At 40.1% G+C, this 24,154-nt stretch overlaps 1 protein-coding gene across 9 annotated transcripts in view; it reads left to right on the top strand.

The window, feature by feature from the left end:
- The first annotated feature begins 4,270 nt into the window (after nucleotides 1-4,270).
- mcf2l2 (MCF.2 cell line derived transforming sequence-like 2) overlaps nucleotides 4,271-24,154 on the top strand; it is a 193,112-nt gene continuing 173,228 nt past the window's right edge. For 3 of the 9 annotated variants that reach the window (XM_081606662.1, XM_081606660.1, XM_081606654.1), the window contains exon 1: nucleotides 4,272-5,070. In XM_081606662.1, coding sequence (XP_081462788.1) covers nucleotides 4,992-5,070 — 79 coding nt within the window. In that variant the 5' untranslated portion in view covers nucleotides 4,272-4,991. Of the gene's footprint in view, nucleotides 5,071-5,434; nucleotides 5,855-16,287; nucleotides 16,463-23,477; nucleotides 23,497-24,154 lie in introns of those variants that run through there. The other 6 variants (XM_081606656.1, XM_081606661.1, XM_081606659.1 and 3 more) reach the window with 5 other exon arrangements.

Below are 24,154 nucleotides of genomic sequence, written 5' to 3'. Positions count from 1 at the left end.
CGTGTTCGAAGTTCTACCAGAGATGAGAGTTGAAGCTCCGTCTCACAGGGGACACCTGTTGTCCTTGTCTGTTGTCGGATCCTCGTCATTGTCGTCCTGTGTCGGAATCAGCCCGTCTAGTCAGTCTTAGTGTTAATTGTCACAGTAGAACTGTTAAGTCCTGTGACGGCGAAAGCTCATGTGTCAGTCGTTGTCAATTGAGTTGCTACTAGTGTTGAGCCTGTGTTCCTGCTTATCCGCGCTGCCTGAGATTTGGACTGTACTAAGCTACACCTTTCATTAAATTAATTTTTTCATAACCTGGGTCCCTGCATTTCTCCTCACCATCATCCACCCTCAACTTTTGACAGATAAATTATATTCATGAATCACATTATTACATGGCCCATCTGTGGCGACAATACAAAAATTTTTTCTCTTATTTTGCTTGTTTTTACCTTTTTTCTACGGACCTTTTTAGTGTCTGGAATAGAGATGATTGATATGATTATCAACAATTTGTGAATAGAGCAAAATACACTGCTCAAAAAAATAAAAAGAACACTTGAGTGTTCCCTTTATTTTTTTGAGCAGTATACTTAGCACGCTATAGGTAAATATAACCAATATTATATATATATATATATATATATATATATATATATATATATATATATAGTTTGCTTAAGAATAATTGCACTGTCAATAAATGACGTCTAATGTTCTTAGTTGCCAGAGGAACACAGTAACGCCTTCATGAGCACAGGTTCAAACTGATGAAAAATGAGGATAGATGCTCCCTGCTAAAGTATTCCTGCCATCTTCCATGTTCTTTCAGCAAACAGTTGAGACAGAGTTGTTTTTGGTTTCACCACTATTTACCTGTTGTTATATCTGCCATATCTGTATTCTTAAAAGATCGTTAGTCTGCAGCTCATGTGACCAAACCAACTGAGGAGACGAAAAGTTAAAACGCGAGTTAAAATGGTGTTTTAACTTGAGATGAGTTAAAACTCAAGTTCAACAACCTCTACCTTTGATTGTACACAACCTCAAGTTCGATAACCCCAAGGTCTTCTTAAAAGGTACAGTCTCTGAGAACAGTTCTTAAAGATATAGTCAGTGTTTTCAGCAAAGTTGAGCTGACTGTCCAAGAATGACTCAAGGTATTTAAAATTTGCCACAGTTTCAACGGGTTGACCAAGTGAAACTGGAATCACTTTCAGTTCTTGTTTATCTCATTTAATTAGCTTTACTTCTTTAAGAAAATGAAAAAGTATGTTCTTTTGTTAGGGAATTTATCTTTTACGGTAATGTCGAAATTAATAGTAAATAAAGACTTTGTGGTATTCTGATTTAGTAATGTGATTATATTGGTTGTGTTACCACCCCCATGCCACTAGAGGAAGTAGCAGCCCCAAAAATATGCGACTAAGGAGCAGATTTAGAAGTACACAGATAGCTACAGAATTTGCTAAAAACTGTGAGCTGCCGTGAAGTAAATAAAAGACAGACTTGCAAATACATCCTGAGAGTGAAACTCCTTCCTAAACGTGAATATATATCACAGATTTCAAAAGAAAATAAAAACAGAAGTATAGGAAATAGGAAATAGCGCCCCCTTCCCTTCCGGATTGCAGTGGTCCCATTTCCAAATAAGGTACGATACTGACAGTGGTCCGTCCCTGCCCCTTTCTGTTTGCTGCAGCGAGGTCCTTCTTACGGTGGCCGACAGGCGCAAATGCGCAGCAACAGAGAAAACATGCAAACAAAAAAAGAGACGCAAACAAATGAAATCCAGCAAACGAGATGACGCAAACAAAAAGCAAATCAAATGCAGCAAACCAAAAAGAGACGCAAACAAAAAGCAAATGAAGCAAACAAAAAAAGAGACACAAATGAAGCAAACAAAAAGCAAATGAAGCAAACAAAAAAATAGACGCAAACAAAAAGCAAATGCAGCAAACAAAAAAAGAAATGCAAACAAAAGTCCCTCTTGCTCTTGCTTTGCTCGACCAAAACAGCAGAAGATGCCTCATCAGCATTGTGGGATATTGAATAAATAAATAAATTACTTTAGTGAACCAAAAATATTTACAGCTATTACCAGACATAATATCTGTGTTTCACCTCCACTCATAGGGGAAAACTATTGGGAGTTTTTAAAACGATTTGCCGGGAGACATGGGTTCTCTCTCCGTGTACCGAACCTGGAGCCCCTGGCCAGCTGGTAGCTAGCGAGGGGAGCTGGTTGTTAATGCAGCGGGAGCAGACATCTCCAAAAACGTCAGAACAATATTGTAATTAAGTGATTTACTGTTGAACTGAGCAGATATTTCAGATCTATACATCTACATTCTTGCCTAAAAACTTTGTAAAAAATAATTTTGTGTAATTTAAAGTATAACACAGCACAAAAAATTTTGCCGCCATTGCTTCTTTTCTGAACACCCGTTTTAAAGGATGTAGACCCTAAATTTGGACACAGCTGTTTTTGTTCGACTCCCTCTAGTGGTCTGGAGCTCTTCCGTTTTCAGCACTTTTTGTTTGCATCTTTTCTTTTGTTTTCTGCATTTGCTTTTTGTTTGCGTTTTTTTGTTTGCTGCATTTTATTTGCTTTTTGTCTGCGTCTCTTTTTTTGTTTGCTGCATTTTATTTGCTTTTTGTCTGCGTGTCTTTTTTTGTTTGCTGCATTTCATTTGTTTGCGTCTCTTTTTTTGTTTGCATGTTTTCTCTGTTGCTGTGCATTTGCACCTGTCGGCCACTGTACCTTCTCCACAAATCTGGGAGCTCCGGAAGCGTGAAATGAGTCTCAAAAATACTTGCGCACTCGTAACCGGATCTGTGCGTAAATGCACTTTTGTGTGTGTGTATCTGGCGACTCGATTACTGTTATAACACTCACTTGCAAATTTTACACATGTGATAAAGACTGTATATGTCATCCTTTCATTCCATCAAAAGTATGACACCTCTGATGCCTTTAATATCATTAATATCCAACACATAACACAGACAACAGAAGATGTAACTGGAATAGTTTTCAAAACAAGCTTACTAATAATTTTTGCACCTTTTGTTTATTGTCAGCACATATGCATCAAAATAGGAGCTTTGTTGAAGAAAGATTCTATGAAATTTGAAGATGAAAAGTTGGGAATTTCAGTGTTTGTACAATGTACAACTCAAATCTCCCGTCTTTGTTTTCCAAAGACAAAGATGAGAGAAAAAAGTGAAAAATTGTTCAAGGAAACAGGAATTCACTGCACAGCACAGATCTGCTAGGATTTTCTTGCATAGGATTTTTGAGTTGCTCTGAGCTGCTCACTGAAACACACTTAAGCTAAGATTCCTCAGCAGGAAAACATGGCGAGGGTTTCATGATGGAAAGACTGGCAGTAGGCGTTCCCACAGGTCAGTTAGGTCCTTTGTGATATTCTGGGGGGATTTATCAGTTTTAGGTCTGAAAAGCTCCCACAAGTGGCTGTGACAAGAAGAGGTGAACAATATGGAACTGAGAACAAAAATACTTAATTTTTTCTTGATATTTATGAATGAGAACTGATTTTAGCAGTTCAGCCCGACCATGCAGAGCCCTACACCTCTCACACTCTTTTCCTTTTCTCTCATATTAAGATGCTCTGTGCATTTGCAGCCGTGCATCTAGAAAATAAGCTTTTCATGTTCATGTTTTGCACACATACACTGTATTCTCTGATGTCTTGAAATCATAAAAGGAAGTTGTCTGGCAGTTGGTCTGTCATTGATGCTGATTATATTAGTGAGGGATGGGCAGACTGAAGATCAGTCTGCCCATCAGTCTGTGCTGTGCTCTTCTCTGCCCAAAGGCAGAGAAGAGCACAGCACAGATGTCTTCAGCTAATTGCTGCAATCTCTACTGTCCCATGAGAGCAAGGCTCCATCATCTCTGGTATTGTTGGCAATTGTGAAAACCTGGAGCAGGATCAGCACCATGGGTCTGGTCACTTTCAGTGGATGAAACAAAAATAAACGCTTGAAAGATGACTTATGCAAATCCAGGAAATTATAATGGAATCCACATAGCTAAAAATTGGTTTGTATTTAATCACATTATTATTATTATTATTATTATTATTATTATTATTATTATTATTATTATTATTATTATTATTATTGTCTTACCTTTTTCACCCAGTGAAGCTGTCTCTATAGTTTACTGTCCAGTCCATGGCCAGAGCTGCTCCAGGATTTCAATCTGTGACCCCTCCCTTTCTGTTCCCTAAAAGCAGGTAGAGCAGCCATCTCATTCATCCTCCCTCTGCATGACGCCGCGCCTTTATCAGAGCAAACAGAGCTTTAGCAAAGCAGCAGGAACAGCGGCATACCCACTCATCAAGCTCCACCAGTTTCTTGTAAATGGGATTGATTTAATTTCTTCGCCATTTGGCAGGGGCCTTTTTTTAATATTATTTTGAGGTATTCTTTTGTGTAGAATTGATTTTTTTCTCACTTTGAGGAGAGGAACATCATGAAAAGAACTGGACATCTGGGTAGTTAATGCCTTCTTGGATAATTATCGAGTAATATGTTCTGTTTTTTCACTTAAAAGCTTTGTTTTCTGGCCTAAGTTAGAGCATATTAACCCATTTTAAATAGGTTTTTGTATTCTCAGAATGCTATGTGTTTAATTCTTAATTTTTTACATCTTATTTCAACTAATTTTGTTTTTTGACAGTTTATAATTTGCACTTTATCAAAAATGAAAATAAATTGATGAATATGCTTTGTCTCAAGTCACATCTGAGAGTGGCATCACAGGACAGATCTAGTTACAGGAAGTGGAGGAGTTGTCATTAAAATTTGTTTGATTAACAAGAATAAAATAAAATTAAAAGCGCTACCTGGGTGAACAACTGAGAATAAAACCTTAGAAAAAGAAATCTGGGAGAGGAAACTGAGGTGTGAAATCAGACAGAAGGAGGCGTGGCAGCAGAGAAGGGAGAGAGAGTGGATGCTCCCCACACCCTGAGATGCTGTGCTGGCTAAGGGAGGACGAGATGTCAGCTCAGGAACTGCTACAACGAGTGCAGTGTGTCGTCACACATGTCGGTGAGTCATCATACATCTTCCCCTTGCTTTCTTGCTCTGCATGTTTGTGTTTTTCCATCATTCAGTTTTACTCAGTAGGAATAAACAGGGCTTTTCAAAAAGATTTAGCTCTTGAAAATTTCCATTGAGGAAGAAGATGTCCCACCGTGTGAACATGGTGCTGTGACATGCAATATGACAAATTAAAGGGGTGCAGGCAACGGTTGCTCTCTCAACTGGGAGCTGAAGGATGCAAGGGGATGCTTTCAGTAAGGACCATGGGAAAAAGAGGAATATATATATATATATATATATATATATATTTATAAAATTTGTAATTTCTGCCAGGTCCTATTAAGATGTGATGTAATCATACATCCTGGATACTGATCCAGTTAATACATTCTATGTATTTTTTACAGAATGTAGTTCCACAAATGCATGTTGGTGTGACATGTGTAACATTTATTGATTTCATTAAGCATCATTAGATCAGTATTTCATAGACTTAGATCAGCAGCATTCAACTGTCATCCTTCTTCTCTACATTTCTTATATTGGCTCCTTCCATCTTTCTTTTGTTCCTTCTTTTTTCCCTTTGATATTTTCTATCCTTTGCTTATTCTTCCCCTCGCGACCCTCCCTTCTCTTTCCTCTGTCGATGCCTCGTTCTTTCTCCTACTTTCCCTTCTGTGGTTCTTCATCCGGGTAATTTTGTGGCCAGCAGTGAATTAGGTTAATGTGCCACGCTGGAGACTATTGCACAGCGTTACTGCACAGCCTGCACTGCACAAGAGGCTGGGAGGTGAGGATGCTTGCTGAGTGGGGGGTTATGAAGAGTGTTGCTATGGAAACTGAATTTGAGGGGGAGAGCTGATATATTATGTTTCCATCACAAGATATACTAACCTCATAACTGGCTATTGATCATACTATATTCCTGTTCTTATCAGCAGTGATTAGTGTCTTTGACCCTCTTATTCTCATCTACCCCCTAACTGCCAGCTAATATCCTATTTTTGTTGATACCTTTTCTTTTATTAACTTTCACTCTGTCAATCTCATCTAATTGTTCTGTTGTGTGGGGTTTCCTTCTTCTCATCATACGTATTAAATACAATATATAATGTTCTATTTAAAGTCTGCTCTAAATCACTACATCAGTGTTAAACTCTTAAAGTCCTTCTGCAAAATCCAACAGTAGAAATTTTTGAACCAGAACCCCAAAAAGTTTCAGTTTTTCTTTTTATACGATAAAGAATTCAAAAAATTAAATGAAAAATACCAAGGTATGGTGTCATACAATTTTTCATGTCGAGCTTTTGATGTTGACTATGGAGAGCCAAAATTATTTATTTAATTTTGGCTGAAATGGCTCTCCATACTTGCTTGGATGAAGCTCAAGTTGGTTTCCAATTTGAGAAACGGCTAACGGGCTATTCCACCTAATTTTTTACTACCATCAGCATTTTTAATTTACTCTAGCTAAAAAACTACAACACCTAGACTCTTCAAATCTGGACTAGATTATTCTCAACTCATATCAGAATATTTAAAACCAAGTGTGGGATTTGTGAAACCTTTATCTGATTTGTGAAACTTCAATAAAGAACAATTCTAGTGTTATGCAAAAGCATAAAAATTGTGAAGTCGCCCTTCATTGAAGTTTCACAAATTCCACACTTGGTTATAAATATTGTGCTATTAGTATAGAATAATCTAGAGAGTTTTTCATTTAGTTATTGTGATAAATAGAAGGGTTTACAGTAAATGGAGACTGACTGTTATTTGTCATGTAAACAAATAATGATCTAGTTTGTATTGCTGCTTGATCTTTCAGCATCAGCAGCAAGATTCTTTTAACTCTGTTCCTGTAGGTAATACAGGAACAGTGTGAATAATAATAATAGCGTGGCTCAGGATACTGTGGTGTCCTGAACTCAACACAGTAAAGTCACAGTGCGCTAGCTAAGGCTGCTAACTAGCAGGTGCTAGCTCAGGGTGCTGAGAGCCCAGTAGGCCTGGTCCTTATCAGGATGCGGCTACTAGCTGTGTGAAGCTGACACCCCACCCACGTCAACAAATTCAGCAAATAGTCTGAATGGTTAGTGCTCCGTTTGTGCAGGTTTGTACCGTTAAAATTTTCGTTTGTGCAGTTTTGGTTTCTACGATACTAAAAATTATTTTTTAGGTCATCCAGAGTTCACCATCCCCCCATATTGCTCCAGAGAGAGCTGAGCCAAAAAGCGAAGCTCTCGATTTACCGGTACCCATCAGCTGCTTCTGGAGTCCCACAGGCCAAAAAGGCCCGGTAGGACTCCTTCTTCAGCTTGACAGCATCCCTCACTGAAGGTGTCCACCAACGGGTTCGAGGGTTGCCGCCTCGACAGGCACCAACAACCTTGCGGCCGCAGCTCCGATAGGCCGCCTCGGCAATGGAGGTACGGAACATGGTCCACTCAGACTCAATGTCCCCCACCTCCCCCGGAGCGTGTTCGAAGTTCTGCCAGAGATGAGAGTTGAAGCTCCGTCTCACAGGGGACTCCGCCAGACGTTCCCACGTCTGGCGGAGTCAGACTACACACTACACGTTTGGGCCTGCCAGGTCTGACCGGCTTTCTCCCCCACCACCGAAGCCAACTCGTCACCAGGTAGTGGTCAGTGGACAGCTCCGCACCTCTCTTCACCCGAGTGTCCAAGACATACGGCTGCAAATCCGATGAGACGATGAAAAAGTCAATCATCGAACTGCGGCCTAGGGCGTCCTGGTGCCAAGTGCACATATGGACGCCCTTATGCCTGAACATGGTGTTCGTGATGGACAATCCGTGACGAGCACAGAAGTCCAACAACAGAACACCGCTTGGGTTCGGATCGGGGGGGCCGTACCTCCCAACCACGCCTCTCCAGGTCTCACTGTCATTGCCCACGTGAGCGTTGACGTCTCCCAGTAGAACAAGGGAGTCCCCAGGAGGGGCACTCTCCAGTACCCCCTCTAAGGACTCCAAGAAGGGTGGGTAATCTGAACTGCCGTTTGGCCCGTAAGCACAAACAACAGTCAGAACCCGTCCCCCCACCCGTAGGTGGAGGGGACGGGTTTGGGCTACCCAGGAGGGTAGCCCAAACCGGCCGGGCTCCGTGGGTAAAAGCCCGGCCACACCCGGCCGGGCTCCGTGGGTAAAAGCCCGGCCACAATTTGCTCGCCATCGTGCCCCACCTCCAGGCCTGGCTCCAGAGTGGGGCCCCGGTGACCCGCGTCCGGGCGAGGGAAAACGAAGTCCAAAGTTTGTGTTCATCATAAGGGGTCTTCGGGCTGCGCTTTGTCTGGTTCCTCACCTAGGACCTGTCTGCCTTGGGTGACCCTACCAGGGGCATAAAGCCCCAGACAGCATAGCTCCTAGGATCATTGGGACACTCAAACCCCTCCACCACGATAAGGTGGCAGCCGAAGGAGAGGGAATATACATACAGCCCAAGAAGAATATACATTATTTTCAATAATTTTAATATTAAATAATATAGTATTTTCTACAATAGCTTCCAGGTCATGTGAAGTATTGACTCAAAATCACTTTGAAATAATTATACTAGTCTGTACAGATGAGTCACAGTCATTTGTTTTTCATTTTAATCCTTTTGTATTTTTTAGCATTTTTCTTTGTCAAAATTTAGGATGTTTTTGTAATAGCTTCCAAGAAATGTGTCCTATTGATTCAAAACCACTTTGAAATTGTTTTACAAATCATTAGAGATGAGGCACCCTCATTTTTTCCCCATTTTAGATATTTTTCAATTTTTTACATAATTTAAATCTACAAATTAAAAAATATGATTGGTGTTTAATAGCTTAAATTTCATGTGACCCACTGACAAGGAATTAAAAGGGTTAAATTGAATAAAAAGGAGTGTGCACCACCTATAGGTGGTAGTATAATTTCACATTGACTTTGAGTTAATAAGACCCAATTAACTCATGGGTCTCATGACCCATAAGCTATTGAAGAAAAATCAATCAATGATTAAATCAATCAATCAATCAATCAATCAATCAATCAATCAATCAATCAATCAATCAATCAATCAATCAATCAATCAATCAATCAATCAATCAATCAATCAATCAATCAATCAATCAATCATCTTCCCCTTGTCCGCAGTCATGTTGCGGGGTCAGCAGAGGCCCAGACTTCCCTCTCCCAGCCACTTCTTTCAGCTCCTCCAGGGGAATCCCAAGCCAGCCAAGAAACATAGTTCCTCCAGCGTGTCCTGGGTCTTCCTATGGGCCTCCTGGTAGGACGTGCCCAAAAGACCTCACTAGGGAGATGTTAAGGAGGCATCCTAATCTGATGCCTGACCCACCTCAGCTGGCTCCTCTCGAAGTGAAAAATCAGTTTCTCTACTCTGAGTCCCTCCTGGATGACTGAGCTTCTCAATCCCATCACTAAGGGAGAGCCCAGACACCTTATGGAAAAAAATAATTTTGGCCGCTTGTGTTTGTGATTTTGTTCTTTCAGTCAAGACCCTTAAACCAATGAAGGTGAAGGTAGGGACGTAGATCGACTGGCAAATAGAGACCTTTGCTTTTTGATCCAGCTGTCTCTTCATCACGACAGACTGGTCCAGCGCCCACTTTACTGCAGACGCTGCGCCAATCCGTCTATTGATCTCCTGTTCCATTTTTCCCTCATTCTTAATGTTATGGATTCTGTATTTTCCTCCATCACTTTTAGCCTCTTTCATCTGCTTAACACGCTGCAGCATACATAACCATGTTTATATGTGACTGCTGGCACTGATTAGAGTACCGTTTAGGGAGGGTCCAGATTGCAGAGATGAATAAAAAGCTAAACTTGCTACAATCTTTGCCTCACTTGGCTTCTTGTCACTTTGCCCCAGAGCTGGACGGTGAATGTAACCTAAGAAGGATGATGTTCCATTTGGATATGTATGGATTGTGAAATTTGATTATTTTTAAGCATTAAAGCTTATTTTTATATATAATCAAATCTCATTATTTCTCAAGGTCATTTACAATGAGTGGTTCTGGTCGGGTCCTGAAACTGGTTAACGAACTAGGGTGAACAGAGACAGAAATGAATGAACTCCAACAATGAACAAGATCCTAAGATGCTTAAACTCCTCCACTTGGGTCAGGACAATCTTCCCTGACCCAAATAAGGCACTCTACCCTTTTCGAGCTCAAGACCATGGCTTTGGATCTGGAGGTTCTGATCCTCCTCCCGGCCGCTTCACACTCGTCTGCATACTGCTCCAGTAAAGCTGTAGATCACGACCTGATGAAGCCAGTAGGGCCACATCATCTGCCAAAAGCAGAGGCGTGATCCCAAGGCCACCAAAATGGATCCCTTCAAAACCCTAGTTGTGCAAAATGTGACCTCGGACAGAAAACCCCCAAATCAAAAATTCTAATCAAATTTTATTTATCACATTTCAACAACAAGGCATAAAAAAAATAATTTTTAATATCTCAGAAACCAAAACTGCACAAACGAAAATTTTAACGGTACAAACGGAGCACTAATCATTGAGACTATTTGCTGAATTTTTTGACGTGGGTGGGGTGTTAGCTTCACACAGCTGCGGCAGCTGTCTTTGAAATCAAGTTTCTGCTATGTTTGCGTGTTCAGGAGGAAAAGGACAACGCATTTCTGAATCACAGGTGAGCTCCTTTCACGGTTTTAACTGAAGTTAGCTAACTTTAACCAACTGTAATTTCTGAGCCATGCTGTTTATGTACGAGGGTATGTTGTTGTTCTTGCACTGCAGCTAGACATTTTTGCTATATGGAACATTTAATTTTCCCAAACGCAACACTTCCATTAATGTTTCTGTAGGAACGACTGCATAGATGTATTTATATTTCTGGTCTACTTTAGACTGCATGTGCTTAAAGTTATTGCGAATGCTGTTAATGGTAGAAGCAACCTTTTCAAGTTTGGTTCAATAATTCATTTGAATTACTTTGAGTGTGAAATGTTAATGCATGCAAGTTAAAACTGTGAAGAACACATTAGCTTTTGTTTCAATAACAAAAGCTATACTTCCAAGTATTTTGGTAATACTTCACAGCTAATATTTAATATTTTCCTTAGACCTCTTGACTCTCATCCCCAAAATACCTGCACTAAAGTCACTGGGTACATGACAGTTGAAGGGTTTTAAGATAATGAAATTTAAATATTAATATTACAGTTTTTCTCAGTTTGGGTGCATTTCTCAGAACAGAATTTAAATTCTTAAAACTACCTGTTAAATCTTCAAATTACTGCGTCACTTCTGCACTTAAAAAAAATTAGTTTCTCATTCCTTTTGCAAGTTTGCTTTCACATCATGTATGTGCACTTCTCTGCTTTTCCCCCGTTGTAATTTGCTTTAATTGTGTTGATCAAAATGTGTTAAATGTGTCTCTGTTGAATTGTCTCAACTTCCAAAACAGCATAAGTAAAAATGTAAGTCTTAACACGCATAAGTCTTGAAATTGTCATGATGTCAATCATATTTTAATTAATTTATATTAGATTTTTTTCTAAATCTGTCCTGAATTGGTAAATTGCTCCCAAGTGAGTCCTGGATTTCTCTAACAGGTCAATGTATGAACCATTAGCTCAACCAACGATCAACCAGTTTTCTGAAGCAGATTGAAGGTACATCTGTGAACCATCAGTTGGCAACAATATGGCCAATATACAGTAAAAAATGCTGGGTTATTTTCATAACCCAATTCCTGGGTTGAAGCTGTTGGGTCATAGGTTGGGTTAGTTTGACCAAATATTGGGTCAAAATTCATAACGCAAGAGTTGGGTCAGAAATTTACCGGAGGTTTACAGCTTGAACACTTCTGTTGGGTCAGGGGTTGGGTAGATTTAACTAATCGGTTGGGTTAAAGACGAAACTTGGAAGAAGCCACGCCCCTCTTCACAAGCCTCCATTTTCAACAAGACTGTGAACGTTGCATATCGGACTTCAACACTACTTTGAAATAAGACATGGTAAGTAAAAAGAAGATAAAGTTTCAACGTGAATAGGATTTTATAAATAAATAGAATTTTTTTCAAACATGTTTGATATTTATTTTTATGGTTATTTAAATGTTTATTACGGTAGTAGCTTGCTCTGACAAAGAGCTTCGGTGTTGCTACAACACGGTTGTTGGAAAAAAAAGATGAAGGGGAAGGGCACAATTTGTCAAGTAAATTAAATTCAGTTGTTTAATATAACCTCAATCATATTTGTTAGTAACTTAACATGTTCAAATGTTTAAAAATCGATTTAGTTTTAAAAGGAATGATATTGTGACGGTTTGTCCCCTGATATTCGCTGGGTGCAATATGCGCGCGCATCCTCAGCGGGTTTAGGCGTCAACACCAGCAGTAATGGCGGAGGAGAGCGAGCAGAGCTATTAATAAAGTGGGTATATTATGCTTTTTGAAAATAAAATAACTTTTGCAAAGTTATTTTAAATTAGTTGTGTCATTAATAATAACTATGTGCTCGGCTTATTAACATATAGCTTAATTACAAACATGTACAGACGTGTTTGGACTTATCCGCTCCCCTGCAGCCACTTGCTCGTCTCGCCCGCTCTGTCAGTTGACGTTAAGCCAAGAGAGAACGACCGTCTCCCGGCACATTGCTTTCAAACTCCCGCTGGTTTTCGACAACGAGTTAAAGCAAAAATAAGACTATCTAATGTTAATGTTTGCTAATTGTATTATTATTGTTACTATTAATTATCCATCCATCCATCCATTTTCTTTACACCCTTGTCCCTTAGTGGGGTCAGGAGGGTTCCTGGTGTCTATCTCCAGCCTATCTCCGGGTACTCCGGCTTCCTCCCACAGTCCAAAAATATGACTGTTAGATTAATTGCTCTGTCTAAATTGCCACAACTTATATAGTTAAACATGCATGCATACACACATGCATGCATGTTTGCCCTGTGTGTATCTGTGTTGCCCTGCGACAGACTGGCGACCTGTCCAGGGTGTACCCCGCCTCTCACCCAAAACGTTGGCTGGAGATATGCACCAGCAACCCTCCCGAACCCACCAAAGGACAAGGGTGCAAGAAAATGGATGGATGGATTTGTGCAGTGTTTTCTACGTTAATTGGTGTTTATAATTCAGTTTCATTTGTTAACGGCCACCTACTGGCAAGCCCTGGTATTTTATAACTGAGCTCTTGGCCTAGTACAGGGGTGTCCAAAGTCGGTCCTCGAGGGCCGGCATCCTGCACGTTTTAGTTTTCTCCCTGGTTGTAGTAACAACCTTTTCAGCATGTCAGTGTTCCTCTTAGATCTTCTAAGGAGCGCTAATCCAGGTGCACTAAACCAGGGTGAGAACTAAAACATGCAGGATGCCGGCCCTCGAGGACCGACTTTGGACACCCCTGGCCTATTAGGTCAGATGCATGTAATGGACCCAGGTTTGACAAGCTAATATTTAGTCTGATGGGGAGGTGCAGGCGAGGGATGCTCTGTGGGGTGGGCGCTCAGCAGGGGATTGCTGCTCCAAGACAGAGCTTTGTATAAATGGGCGGCATGTTGCATGAGGAAACATTAAAGCACTACCGAATGGTTGCCATGAAGATCCGAAGTTGTCGCAAATATGTTTTCATGAGGAAATGACTCCTCATGAACATGGAATTATAACAAGATATAAAGCTCAAATCTAAACAATTGATGGTGATATACACACCAAATAAGGGCTGTTCACTTTCTAATTTATCAACCCTCTGTTTTTGAATTTTTTTGAGATTTTTTCTGTTTGCCTTTCTGCATTGAGTTGTTCTTGTGTCATCTATCCTGAATTACTGATCAAAAAGTACAAAATTTTAAAGAGAAAAATGTTTCTCGCAAAAGAAAGGATGGAAGGATGAAGATAGAAAATTCCCTGAAACAACAGGTCTTGTTTTTATTTATGTTTTTTGTTTGTGTATTTTGTCTGGTTGCAGAGAGGATCACACCTTTTGACAACAAACAAAGGTTTAAGAACTACTGACTTCTCAGTCAGAAATTATCACACCGCCTGGTTGAAGTCTCCATATGCAAGTCAACAAAGGTGAAACAAACATTTAAGCGAATGCTGAATTTATATGATGTTCATATAGTGCATCTTTCTAACTTTTGCTTTGTTTTCCAGCAGAGAGGAAACACCCGATTGACGACATGCGAGTCTCAATTTCAACCTGTAACGGGGAAGACCATAACCATGACGCACACCATCCTGAGCAAAGTCTGAACTCAGTGACTTGCCACTCTCAACCCAGAGCAAGAATCCTTTAATTGGCAGTTTTTCTTCTACAATAGGTTTATCTCTTATAAGGACACATGCAGTTTTTTGTTTTTTTCCCCAAATCTCAGTAATACAGTGAGGAAACTGGACAGAAAATAGAATCTGTTCTTTTTTTTAACTAAATATTTAAATAGAAATTGTTTCTTTAAATGGATTACTCATAATCTGTATTTTTGTTTAGTTTGGATTTATTTTCTTTATAACTTTCTGTATAGAAATGCTGACAAGTTACACTTCCTTGTGTTGTACTGTAATTTTTATGGTAAAATTCTGTCAAGAACAGCGACCAGTAATTTGCCGTAAAGGTTTTGGGTTTTTTTTTTACAATAAAATGTCAATATATCATACATTCTGGCCGTGTTTTTCACTTATGTAGATATTATGCCTCAGGCAGTATGACCGTATTTACATGGCAAAATCACATATAATTATTTTTATTTTACAATATTTTAGGAAATATGGTATTTTACCGTATATTGGAAAATACGGTAAAATACTGGCAGTTTTGGTTGCCAGAATTTTACCGTATTCTTAAAAAACTGTAAAATACAGCATTTTAAAAATACTGGCAGTTTTGGTTGCCTGAATTTTATCATATTTCTAAAATACGGTAAAATACAGCATTTTCAAAATACGGTAAAATACTGGCAGTTTTCGTTGCCAGTTTGTTTTACCGTAAATTAAGGCCGTCTTTTTTTACAGTGTAGTTTTAGTGAGAGACTCTGAGTGGCAGTAATTCCAAGTAGTTTATTGTCAATTGAGATAAAAGTGCGATAGAAGTAAAAGTGCGATACATGGTTAAACAGAAGCTGTTTAACCATTTAAACAGCTTCTCATCATATTTACTCAGTCCAACGGTCCAGAACAGTTGTACGGCATTTCTATGATAATTATTATAATTACCTTAATTTAACCAGGTTTGTTCCATTGAGATCAAAAGCTCTCATTTACAAGAGAGACTTGGCCAAGACTGGCAGGATATCAAGAGCGAAACCCCTCCCAAAACACTCAGTTACAACACAGTCACAATAACAAACTTACAATAAATGACTCAAGTAAAACAATTGCACTACTGCAACTTGAATGTAGGATCTATCATGGTCTTAAACACATTCAGAGATACTGGTGTTCTAAGTTTAAGCTCTGACTGCAAACTGTTCCATGAAGTTAGAACAGAAAGCCAAAAGCTTTCTTCCCACTTTCTGTTCTAACATGGGGAACATTAAATTTTAAAAGTCTTGAGACAGGAGGCCGTAGGACCTGTAGCTTAAAGTTAACAAAGATGAAAGATTGAAAGACAAATTTCATCTTTGTCATGAGTTATTTTCACTCATAACTCTGTAAGTTACTTGATACTGCTATAAAATGACACTGTGCCTGAAAAATGCATAATTCTGCTCCTTTTAACACAACCATAAAAAATAAAAGTTTTTCTATACAACAATTAAAAACATAAACACATTTGCATAACTTGCAGATTTTAAGTTTGTGTTTTTCACAATGCGTGACTGAGGAAAATATGGAGAAGGTTCTGAGAGGAAGGAAAGCCTGGAGTAAATATGGAAGGATGCAGAGAGGAGGGAAGTCCTCGCCACGTAATGACATATTGTTGAGGATATTTGTGTTAAAATATTTGTGGTAAAAAAGCAGAGCTGCTAAGCGAGTCACAAGGTTACTGGGAAAGATTCAGCTCCTCCTCTATGAAAACACTGCTACAATGCACACACATTCTGTTCATGTGTACTGCAATTGTATTACTTATAAGTAGTACAATTGCGCGCATACACACACACACACACGCGCACACACACACACACACACACACACACACACACACACACACACACCCACACACACACATTTTTACAGTCCAGTGACCTAAAACACGTAATGTGCCTTTGTTATACACCAGAGGTGTGGAGGGGTCCTGCAGTTGCCCTGAGGACTATGCTGTGGGAGTGTCTGTGGATCCTTTTCTTCAGTGGATGTTTGCTTGTGTGTGCCGCTTCTACATTTGCTGGACTGAATGCTCTCACAGCTGCGGTTTATCTGCACACCGTTGGACAGAAAGAACAGCAGCAGCATGGGATCTGTAATATGTAAGTGATGGCTGCGGTAGCTGCTGGTGTGTTTGTATGTGAAGCTGACTTTGTAATGAGAGGTCAGGGTATGGAACACACATGCTGAGTTTCAATTTGCCAGTGTTAAAGTCGGTAATATCCACAAGAGAGCAGAGAAGCTGGTTAGTGGGTCTAGTATGAGGTGGGATTTATATCAATTAACTGGAACCTGCCACTCATAAGTAGCACAGTTGGAATTATAAATGAGTCTGTCTTGATGGAGAGAATATTGGGTAAAAATGTGTGTAAAATCTATACTAAGTCAGTATAAGATAGATACTAGTGTGATTAGATTTAGATTCCCCCTTGAAATCTAATTTTATTTTCTATTTTAAAAATGATTTTGTTTAGATTTTCTCTCAAATAATGACCTAAGAGTCAGAATCGGTATTTGGTGTTATTAGAATTGCTGTTTTGAGTGTTCTTTAAAAAGTTTCTCTAAATAATTTGCCAGACATGTGAGTCCATTACTCCTGACAGACAGGTTTTATAGAGCTTTACATTCACGTAACCTCCAAATCCAACCCAAAGCCGATGTTTTTATTTTCTATTTTTCCATACGTGACCCTCATCCGAATTTTCCATGGTAGTCTGAACAGCATAATTCCAGTTTTTTCACCAACCCCTAACTCTTACTTTATTGGAGATGAGGTATTCTGTTGAGAGTCCTGAGGAAAGGTGCTGACAGATTAAGTCAAAGGTGTTCTTTGACAATCTGAAATTATGAAATACGTTTATCAGTGAAGCACATCACATCACTCCTGGTTCTGACTATGTATCCAGACTTCTCTACAAAAGTTGCAATGATGTTCCATAAAAGGCCATTGCTATTAATTGTGCTTTTTTTGCGCATCGCCCTTATTCTTGTTATGATCTCACAGTAATATACTGTTGGTTCCCATTACTCAACAAACGATCCACAGACGACGGCAATCCATTCTTACATGCATAAACTGCTGCTTTCTGCATTCTGTGCATGCAGGTCGTAAACTGTTCACACAAAAATCTGATATAATTAGCAGTCTGAATGATCACAAAAATTAATAATAAATAAATTCAGGATTTTCAGCATTAAGACATTGAGACCTGCTGTGTGAACATAGTCTAAGTTGCCTACAAACATCTTTTCTACTGTACGTACATTTTTTGTGGAGCTGATGTCAGAGCCCAACACTATGAAGGAAACTAAATCTATCCCAGTTTTCTTAAAGAGATTCAGTTGGAATAAACTTGCAAAACTCACACTTGTGTAGTAGTACCTGTTCTGGTCTAGGTTAACTTTTTATGACATGGCACGTTATCTTTCTGGAAGTAGCCATCAGAAGATGGGTACAGTGTGGTCATAAAGGGATGGAGATGGTCAGCAAAAATACTCAGGTAGGCTGGGGCACTGACACAATGCTCAATTGGTACTAATGGGCCCAAACTGTGCCAGGAAAATATCCCCCACACAGCTGTACCGCCACTACCAGCCTGAACCATTGATGCAAGGCAGGATGAATCCATGCTTTCATGTGCATCCTGGTAGGGCCAAATTCTGACCCTACCATCCGAATGTCGCAGCAGAAATCGAAACTCATCACACCAGACATTTTTCCAATCTTCTATTGTCCAATTTTGGTGAGCCTGCGTGAATTGTAGCCTCAGTTTTCTGTTGTTAGCTGACAGGAGTGGCACCCGGTGTGGTCTTCTGCAGCTGTAGTTGTAGAGTACACCTGTCAAACTTTAACACCATGTCAAGGTTTGACGTATTGTGCATTCAGAGATGCTTTTCTGCATACCTCGATTGTAACAAAGTGGTTATTTGAGTTATTGTTGCCGTTCTATCAGCTCAAACCAGTCTGGCCATTTCCACATGTGATATCAACAAGATGTTTGCACCCACAGAACTGTCGCTCACTGGATATTTTCTCTTTTTTGGCCCATTCTCTGTAAACCCTAGAGATGGTTGTGCATGAAAATCCCAGTAGATCAGCAGTTTCTGAAATACTGAGACCAGCCTGTCTGGCACCAACAACCATGCCACATTCAAAGTCACTTTAGTCACATTTATTCTCCATTCTGATGCTCAGTTTGAACTGCAGCAGATCGTCTTGGCCATGTCTACATACCTTAAATGCATTTAGTTGCTGCAATGTGATATGGCTGATTAAACATTTGAGTTAATGAGCAGTTGGACAGGTGTACGTAATAAAGTGGTCGGTGAGTGTACATTGATTGCATCCTTCCATGGATTTCAGGTGAAGCTCCTCCATGTTGTACACTTTCATGTTCACTAGGCAGTTAACTACGTAGTAGTAGATCAGAGGCAGCTTGTCTGAGATATTTTGCTTTTCTGTCTCATTCAGGTTGATCCTGACAGCAGCGATTTTGTTCATGTATCATCTTACACATTGGTCGAGTGGTCTCGGAGCCATGTTTCCGCTATTCATTGTGCATGCACTTGCCTGCCCTTTTCTTTCAGACTTGTGGGCATTATGTATAATTTGTCATTTTACATTAGAGGAGACATATGTTATTGGTCTTAGTCGTGACCCATTCTATGTTCTGCATTAACATTCTCAGGGCTGTACCTCTGTCGATCCTTTGTGTTTTAGGAGGTGATCATTTGTATTCATGTCAGTAGCTTATGTTTGTGTAACAGAGACTGAGACACAAAGCAGACTCTTATCTCCAGCTGCTGTCATTAGACATCCTCTAATTGTTTTCTTTTCTTCACGCCTTCTTCCTGAGAACATGTTGCCCCTGCTTCCACACCCCCTCTCTCCCTGACCTTGACGAAAATAACTCTAAGTAAGATCTACAGGAAGGACAGAGAAGCAGGAGCCTCATTGATTGTGAAGAACATAAACAAAAGTTTCTGCTACCTTATCGAATTCTTCTATCCACTGGAAAAAGTACTTACCCAGCTTGTTTAGCCATTTAACTGTGATTAAGCTACAATTTTTAGAAAGCTGAGCTCAATTTTACAATCCAAACCCTAATCTGATTATAATGTGACTTGCAGAATTAATAAATCATTTAAATAGAATGTATATGATGGCTGAAAGATTTCAAAATGCAATACAACATCTAAGAGTATAAAGTAATTTCTAAAACTTTGGAGCTCCAGTGAACCAAAGAAAGAGCCAAAATCCACAACTGAATAAAACATGAAGCTGTGGTGAACCTTCCCAGCTGAGGACAGTCAACCAAAATATATTTTTTGTTTATTCATTTTTATTAAAAACAAAACAGTTATATATAATAGAAATAAATTACAAATCAATAAAATGAAAGGCATCAGAAAGAAGAAAAAAACTCTTGTAATACCTGTACCTCTTATTCCAAGAAATGTGATCAAATAGAGATTTACAACAAAAAAAAAACTAAGCAAAAACATCAACTCAGAAAACAATTTGTATGGATTCATATTATTCCATTTTATATTTCTTAAAAAACAAGCAAACAAAACTTTTACCATTCTCTTAAATCTGTACATTGATCTGCCATTTTTAATATCACTCTCCAGACCATTCCAGTCTTACTCCCTGGATTGAAGTAGACTTCTCCTTCAAACTGGTATGAAACAAGCATCTATCCCCTCAACATAGTAGCAACTTTCTCTCTTAACAAAATTGACTTGGATGTTAGAAAGTAATACGTTTTTGGGTCATCAGGATAAACAGTAGAATGTTGAAGTCAACCAAACCCTAACCCTAACCCATTCACACATCATCACACCAAGAGCACAGCAATGATTCAACCAGGAAGTCACACAACAATCTATTCTAGACCAACATCTGAAGCTCTGCAGGCCAGACTGAATTAAATTCGATGTTCAAGATTCAATATTAAGAAAATCAATTCCATGGGAGAGGTCGAAGGTCGAACTCATTGCTGACCAAAAGGAACACAAATATATGACTGACATTTACCAAAAAACTTCTTAACGACCCCCAACACTTTTGGGGAGATATTCTGGAACTAACAAATCAAAAGTGAACCTTAGACTTAGACTTATTTTATTGTCATTGCACAAAGAAACATCGCTTGGCCACCGGAGCACACACAGAAACACAAGTGTGCCTATAATTACATAATAAACAAATAATAATGTATTGCTAAATATATATAACTTTGTATTTTCAAGCAGTCTCAGACAATTTTAGTGATGGGATTGTTGAGCAATCTGATGGCCAGTGGGAGACAGCTATCTCTGAGTCTGGCTGTTCTGCAGCGGATGCTGCGAATTCTCCTGCCAGATGCCAACTGGATGAACAGACCATGGAGAGGATGGGTGGAGTCAGAGAGGATCTAGTTTACTCTGGCTATGCAGCATCTGTGTGCAATGCTATTTATAGGGGGGAGTGGAGTCCCAATTATCCTTTTCGCTGTCTTCACCACTCTTTGCAGAGACTTCCGGTCTGAGGTCTTGCAGCTGTCAGGCCAGATGAAGATACTGCTGGTCAGCAGGCTCTCAATGGTTCCTCTGTAGAAGGTGGAGAGGATGGGAGGCGGGAGGGAAGACCTTCTCATCCGTCTCAGAAAGTGCAGGCGCTGCTGTGCCTTTTTCACCAGTGAAGTGATATGAAGTGCCCAGCTAATGTGAACCCCCAGGATCTTAGTGCTGCTGACGATCTAAACTGCTTTGTCATTAGTGAGGACAGGTGTGTGGTTCGGTCAAGACCTTCTACAGTCGACAATGATCTCTTTTGTCTTGTCAACGTTCAGGAGCAGGTTGTTTATTCTGTACCAGTCCACAAGATGTTGTACCTCTTTTTTATGTATTTCATTGTTGTCCTTCATTGTTGTCATTGAAGTAAACACTTCATTGTTGTCCTGAATTTATCCCACAGTTGTGTCATCTTCATATTTCATGATGTGGTTGGTGGAAACCTGGGACGACAGTCATGGGTCATCAGGGTAAACAGCAGGGAGCTCAGGAAACAGCCCTGGGGGGAACCAGTGTTCAAAGAAATGACAGTGGAGGTGTAATTACCCACACGGACAGACTGAGTTCTGTCGGTGAGGAAGTCCAGTAGCCAGTTGCACAGTGGAGTATCTAAGCCCAGGGAGATCAGTTTGCAGACCAGATCCTGAGGAATGGTCGTATTAAATGCTGAGTTGAGGTCCAAAAACAGCATCTGCACGTGGGTGTTTCTTTTCTCCATATGTACCAGGCTCAGATGAAGAGCGGTGGAGATGGCATCTTCAGTCGAGCGGTTATGTGTGTATGCAAACTGGAATGGGTCAAATGATAGAGGCAGTTTAGAGATTATGTGATCCTTAACCACTCTCTCAAATCACTTCTGATATATGTTAATGCAAGGGGCCGAAAGTCATTAAGACATCTTATGGTTGGTTTCTTGGGCACTGGAATAATAACTGGTTTCATGAGGGGACAATGGTGCAGAGACTTACTTAGAGAATACTTGGTCAGGAATCCTTTTGCAGCCTTCAATACGGCATGGAGGCAATCAGCCTGTGGCTCTGCTGAAGTGTTATGGAGGCCCAGGATGCTTCGATAGCCTTTAAGCTCATCCAGAGTGTTGGGTCTTGCGTCTCTCAACTTTCTCTTCACAATATCCCACAGATTCTCTATGGGGTTCAGGTCAGGAGAGTTGGCAGGCTAATTGAGCACAGTAACACCATGGTCAGTAATACCAGTGGTTTTGGCACTGTGAGCAGGTGCCAGGTTGTGCTGAAAAATGAAATCTTCATCTCCATAAAGCTTTTCAGCAGATGGAAGCATGAAGGGCTCCAAAATCTCCTGATAGATAGCTGCATTGACCTGCCCTTGATGAAACACAGTGGACCAACACCAGCAGCTGACATGGCTCCCCAGACCATCACTGACTGTGGGTACTTGACACTGGACTTCTGGCATTTTGGCATTTCCTTCTCTCCAGTCTTCCTCCAGACTCTGGCACCTTGATTTCTGAATGACATGCAAAATTTGCTTTCATCCGAAAAAAGTACTTTGGACCACTGAGCAACAGTCCAATGCTGTTTTTCTGTAGCCCAGGTCAGACGCTTCTGCGGCTGTTTCTGGTTCAAAAGTGGCTTGACCTGGGGAATGCAGCACCTGTAGCCCCTTTCCTGCACACGCCTGTGCACGGTGTCTCTGGATGTTTCTACTCCAGACTCAGTCCACTGCTTCTGCAGGTCCCCCAAGGTCTCGAATCAGTCCTTCTCCACAATCTTTCTCAGGGTCCGGTCACCTCTTCTCGTGCAGCGTTTCCTGCCACACTTTTTCTTTCCCACAGACTTCCCACTGAGGTGCCTTGATACAGCACTCTGGGAACAGCCTAATCGTTCAGAAATGTCTTTCTGTGTCTTACCCTCTTGCTTGAGGGCATCAATGATGGCCTTCTGGACAGCGGTCAGGTCGGCAGTCTTACCCATGATTGCGGTTTTGAGTAATGAACCAGGCTGGGAGTTTTTAAAAGCCTCAGGAATCTTTTGCAGTTACTTTGTTACTCAGTTAGTTACTTCGTTGATTTAGATGATGAGGTTAACTGCTCGTTCAGAGAACCTTTTCATTATATGCTAATTTTTTGAGACAGGGATTTTGGGTTTTCATGAGCTGTATGCCAAAATCGCCAGTATTAAAACAATAAAAGACCTGAAATATTTCAGTTGGTGTGCAATGAATTTAAAATATATGAGTTTAATTTTTATCATTACATTATGGAAAATAATGAACTTTATCACAGTATGCTAATTATTTGAGAAGGTCCTGTATAATGAAATATAGATAGAATTTGTGCTCAGTCTCTGCTTCATGTGAATCAGCTGAATGATCTTGGTGTCCTGTTGGGGATGGACAGACAGTTTGAACTCTGTTTGCTGTAACAGTTTGTTGTTTTGTATAAAGAACTGAGCCAAACAATAAGGCTCTTGATTTATCAGATTCTATTCCTCTCATTATGTCTCGCCATGCCTCATGGGTCATTACTGAGAGAACAAGATCCTGGACTCAAGTCACCAAAATGATCTTCCTTCATAGAAGAGGCCAAGTTTTGAACGAGGTGAAAGGCATATTTTTTCTGGTCTGGGAACACTTTGGGATTTCTTGGAGTGAGCTGGAGAGTGTTGCCAGGGAGAGGAATTACAGCATTAGGTTTTTTTTCTGTACCTGTTGCCTCCAACATTCCAGCCTTAGATAAATGGAAGACAGTGATTGGACATAAAAGCTTCACTGTGCCAACTTTTGGGAAAGTGTTGGTCATCTTAGTTAAATTAAATGAATGTATGAGGAGAAATAAAATGTGGTTGCTAAGTCAAAATCTTTCAGTTAACTGAAATAGCACATTTTTCCTTGGTACACTCTTTACTTGTAAAGAAATTTATTAGGAAAGAATTCCAGACCATAAAAGCTTACCAATGGCAGTCCAGGATGACCCAAACATCAGAAAATCCTGCATACACAGACAGCAACAACACAGGCCAGATGGCAAATACCAAGTGAAACATCATAGTCTGCAAAAATCAAACATATGACTCTGGATTCTCTTTCTTCTCTCTCTGATTATCTTTCTCTCTCTCACACACACACTTTTCAGTTTTTTTTGTTTTGTTTTTACATGAGCGCCTGCCCAGCTCTCTTTCAGCAGCTCATTGGCTGCTTGCAGCTCAAAGTAGAGCTGTTCCACAGCTGGATCTGGAAAAACTGACCACAAGCACATG

This window comes from Poecilia reticulata, chromosome 4, assembly GCF_904066995.2.
Source record: "Poecilia reticulata chromosome 4, P_reticulata-male-v2, whole genome shotgun sequence".
Taxonomy (NCBI): Eukaryota; Metazoa; Chordata; class Actinopteri; order Cyprinodontiformes; family Poeciliidae; genus Poecilia; species Poecilia reticulata.
The sequence above is the reverse complement of the archived record's forward strand: the minus strand, read 5'-3'. Positions and strand labels throughout refer to the sequence as shown.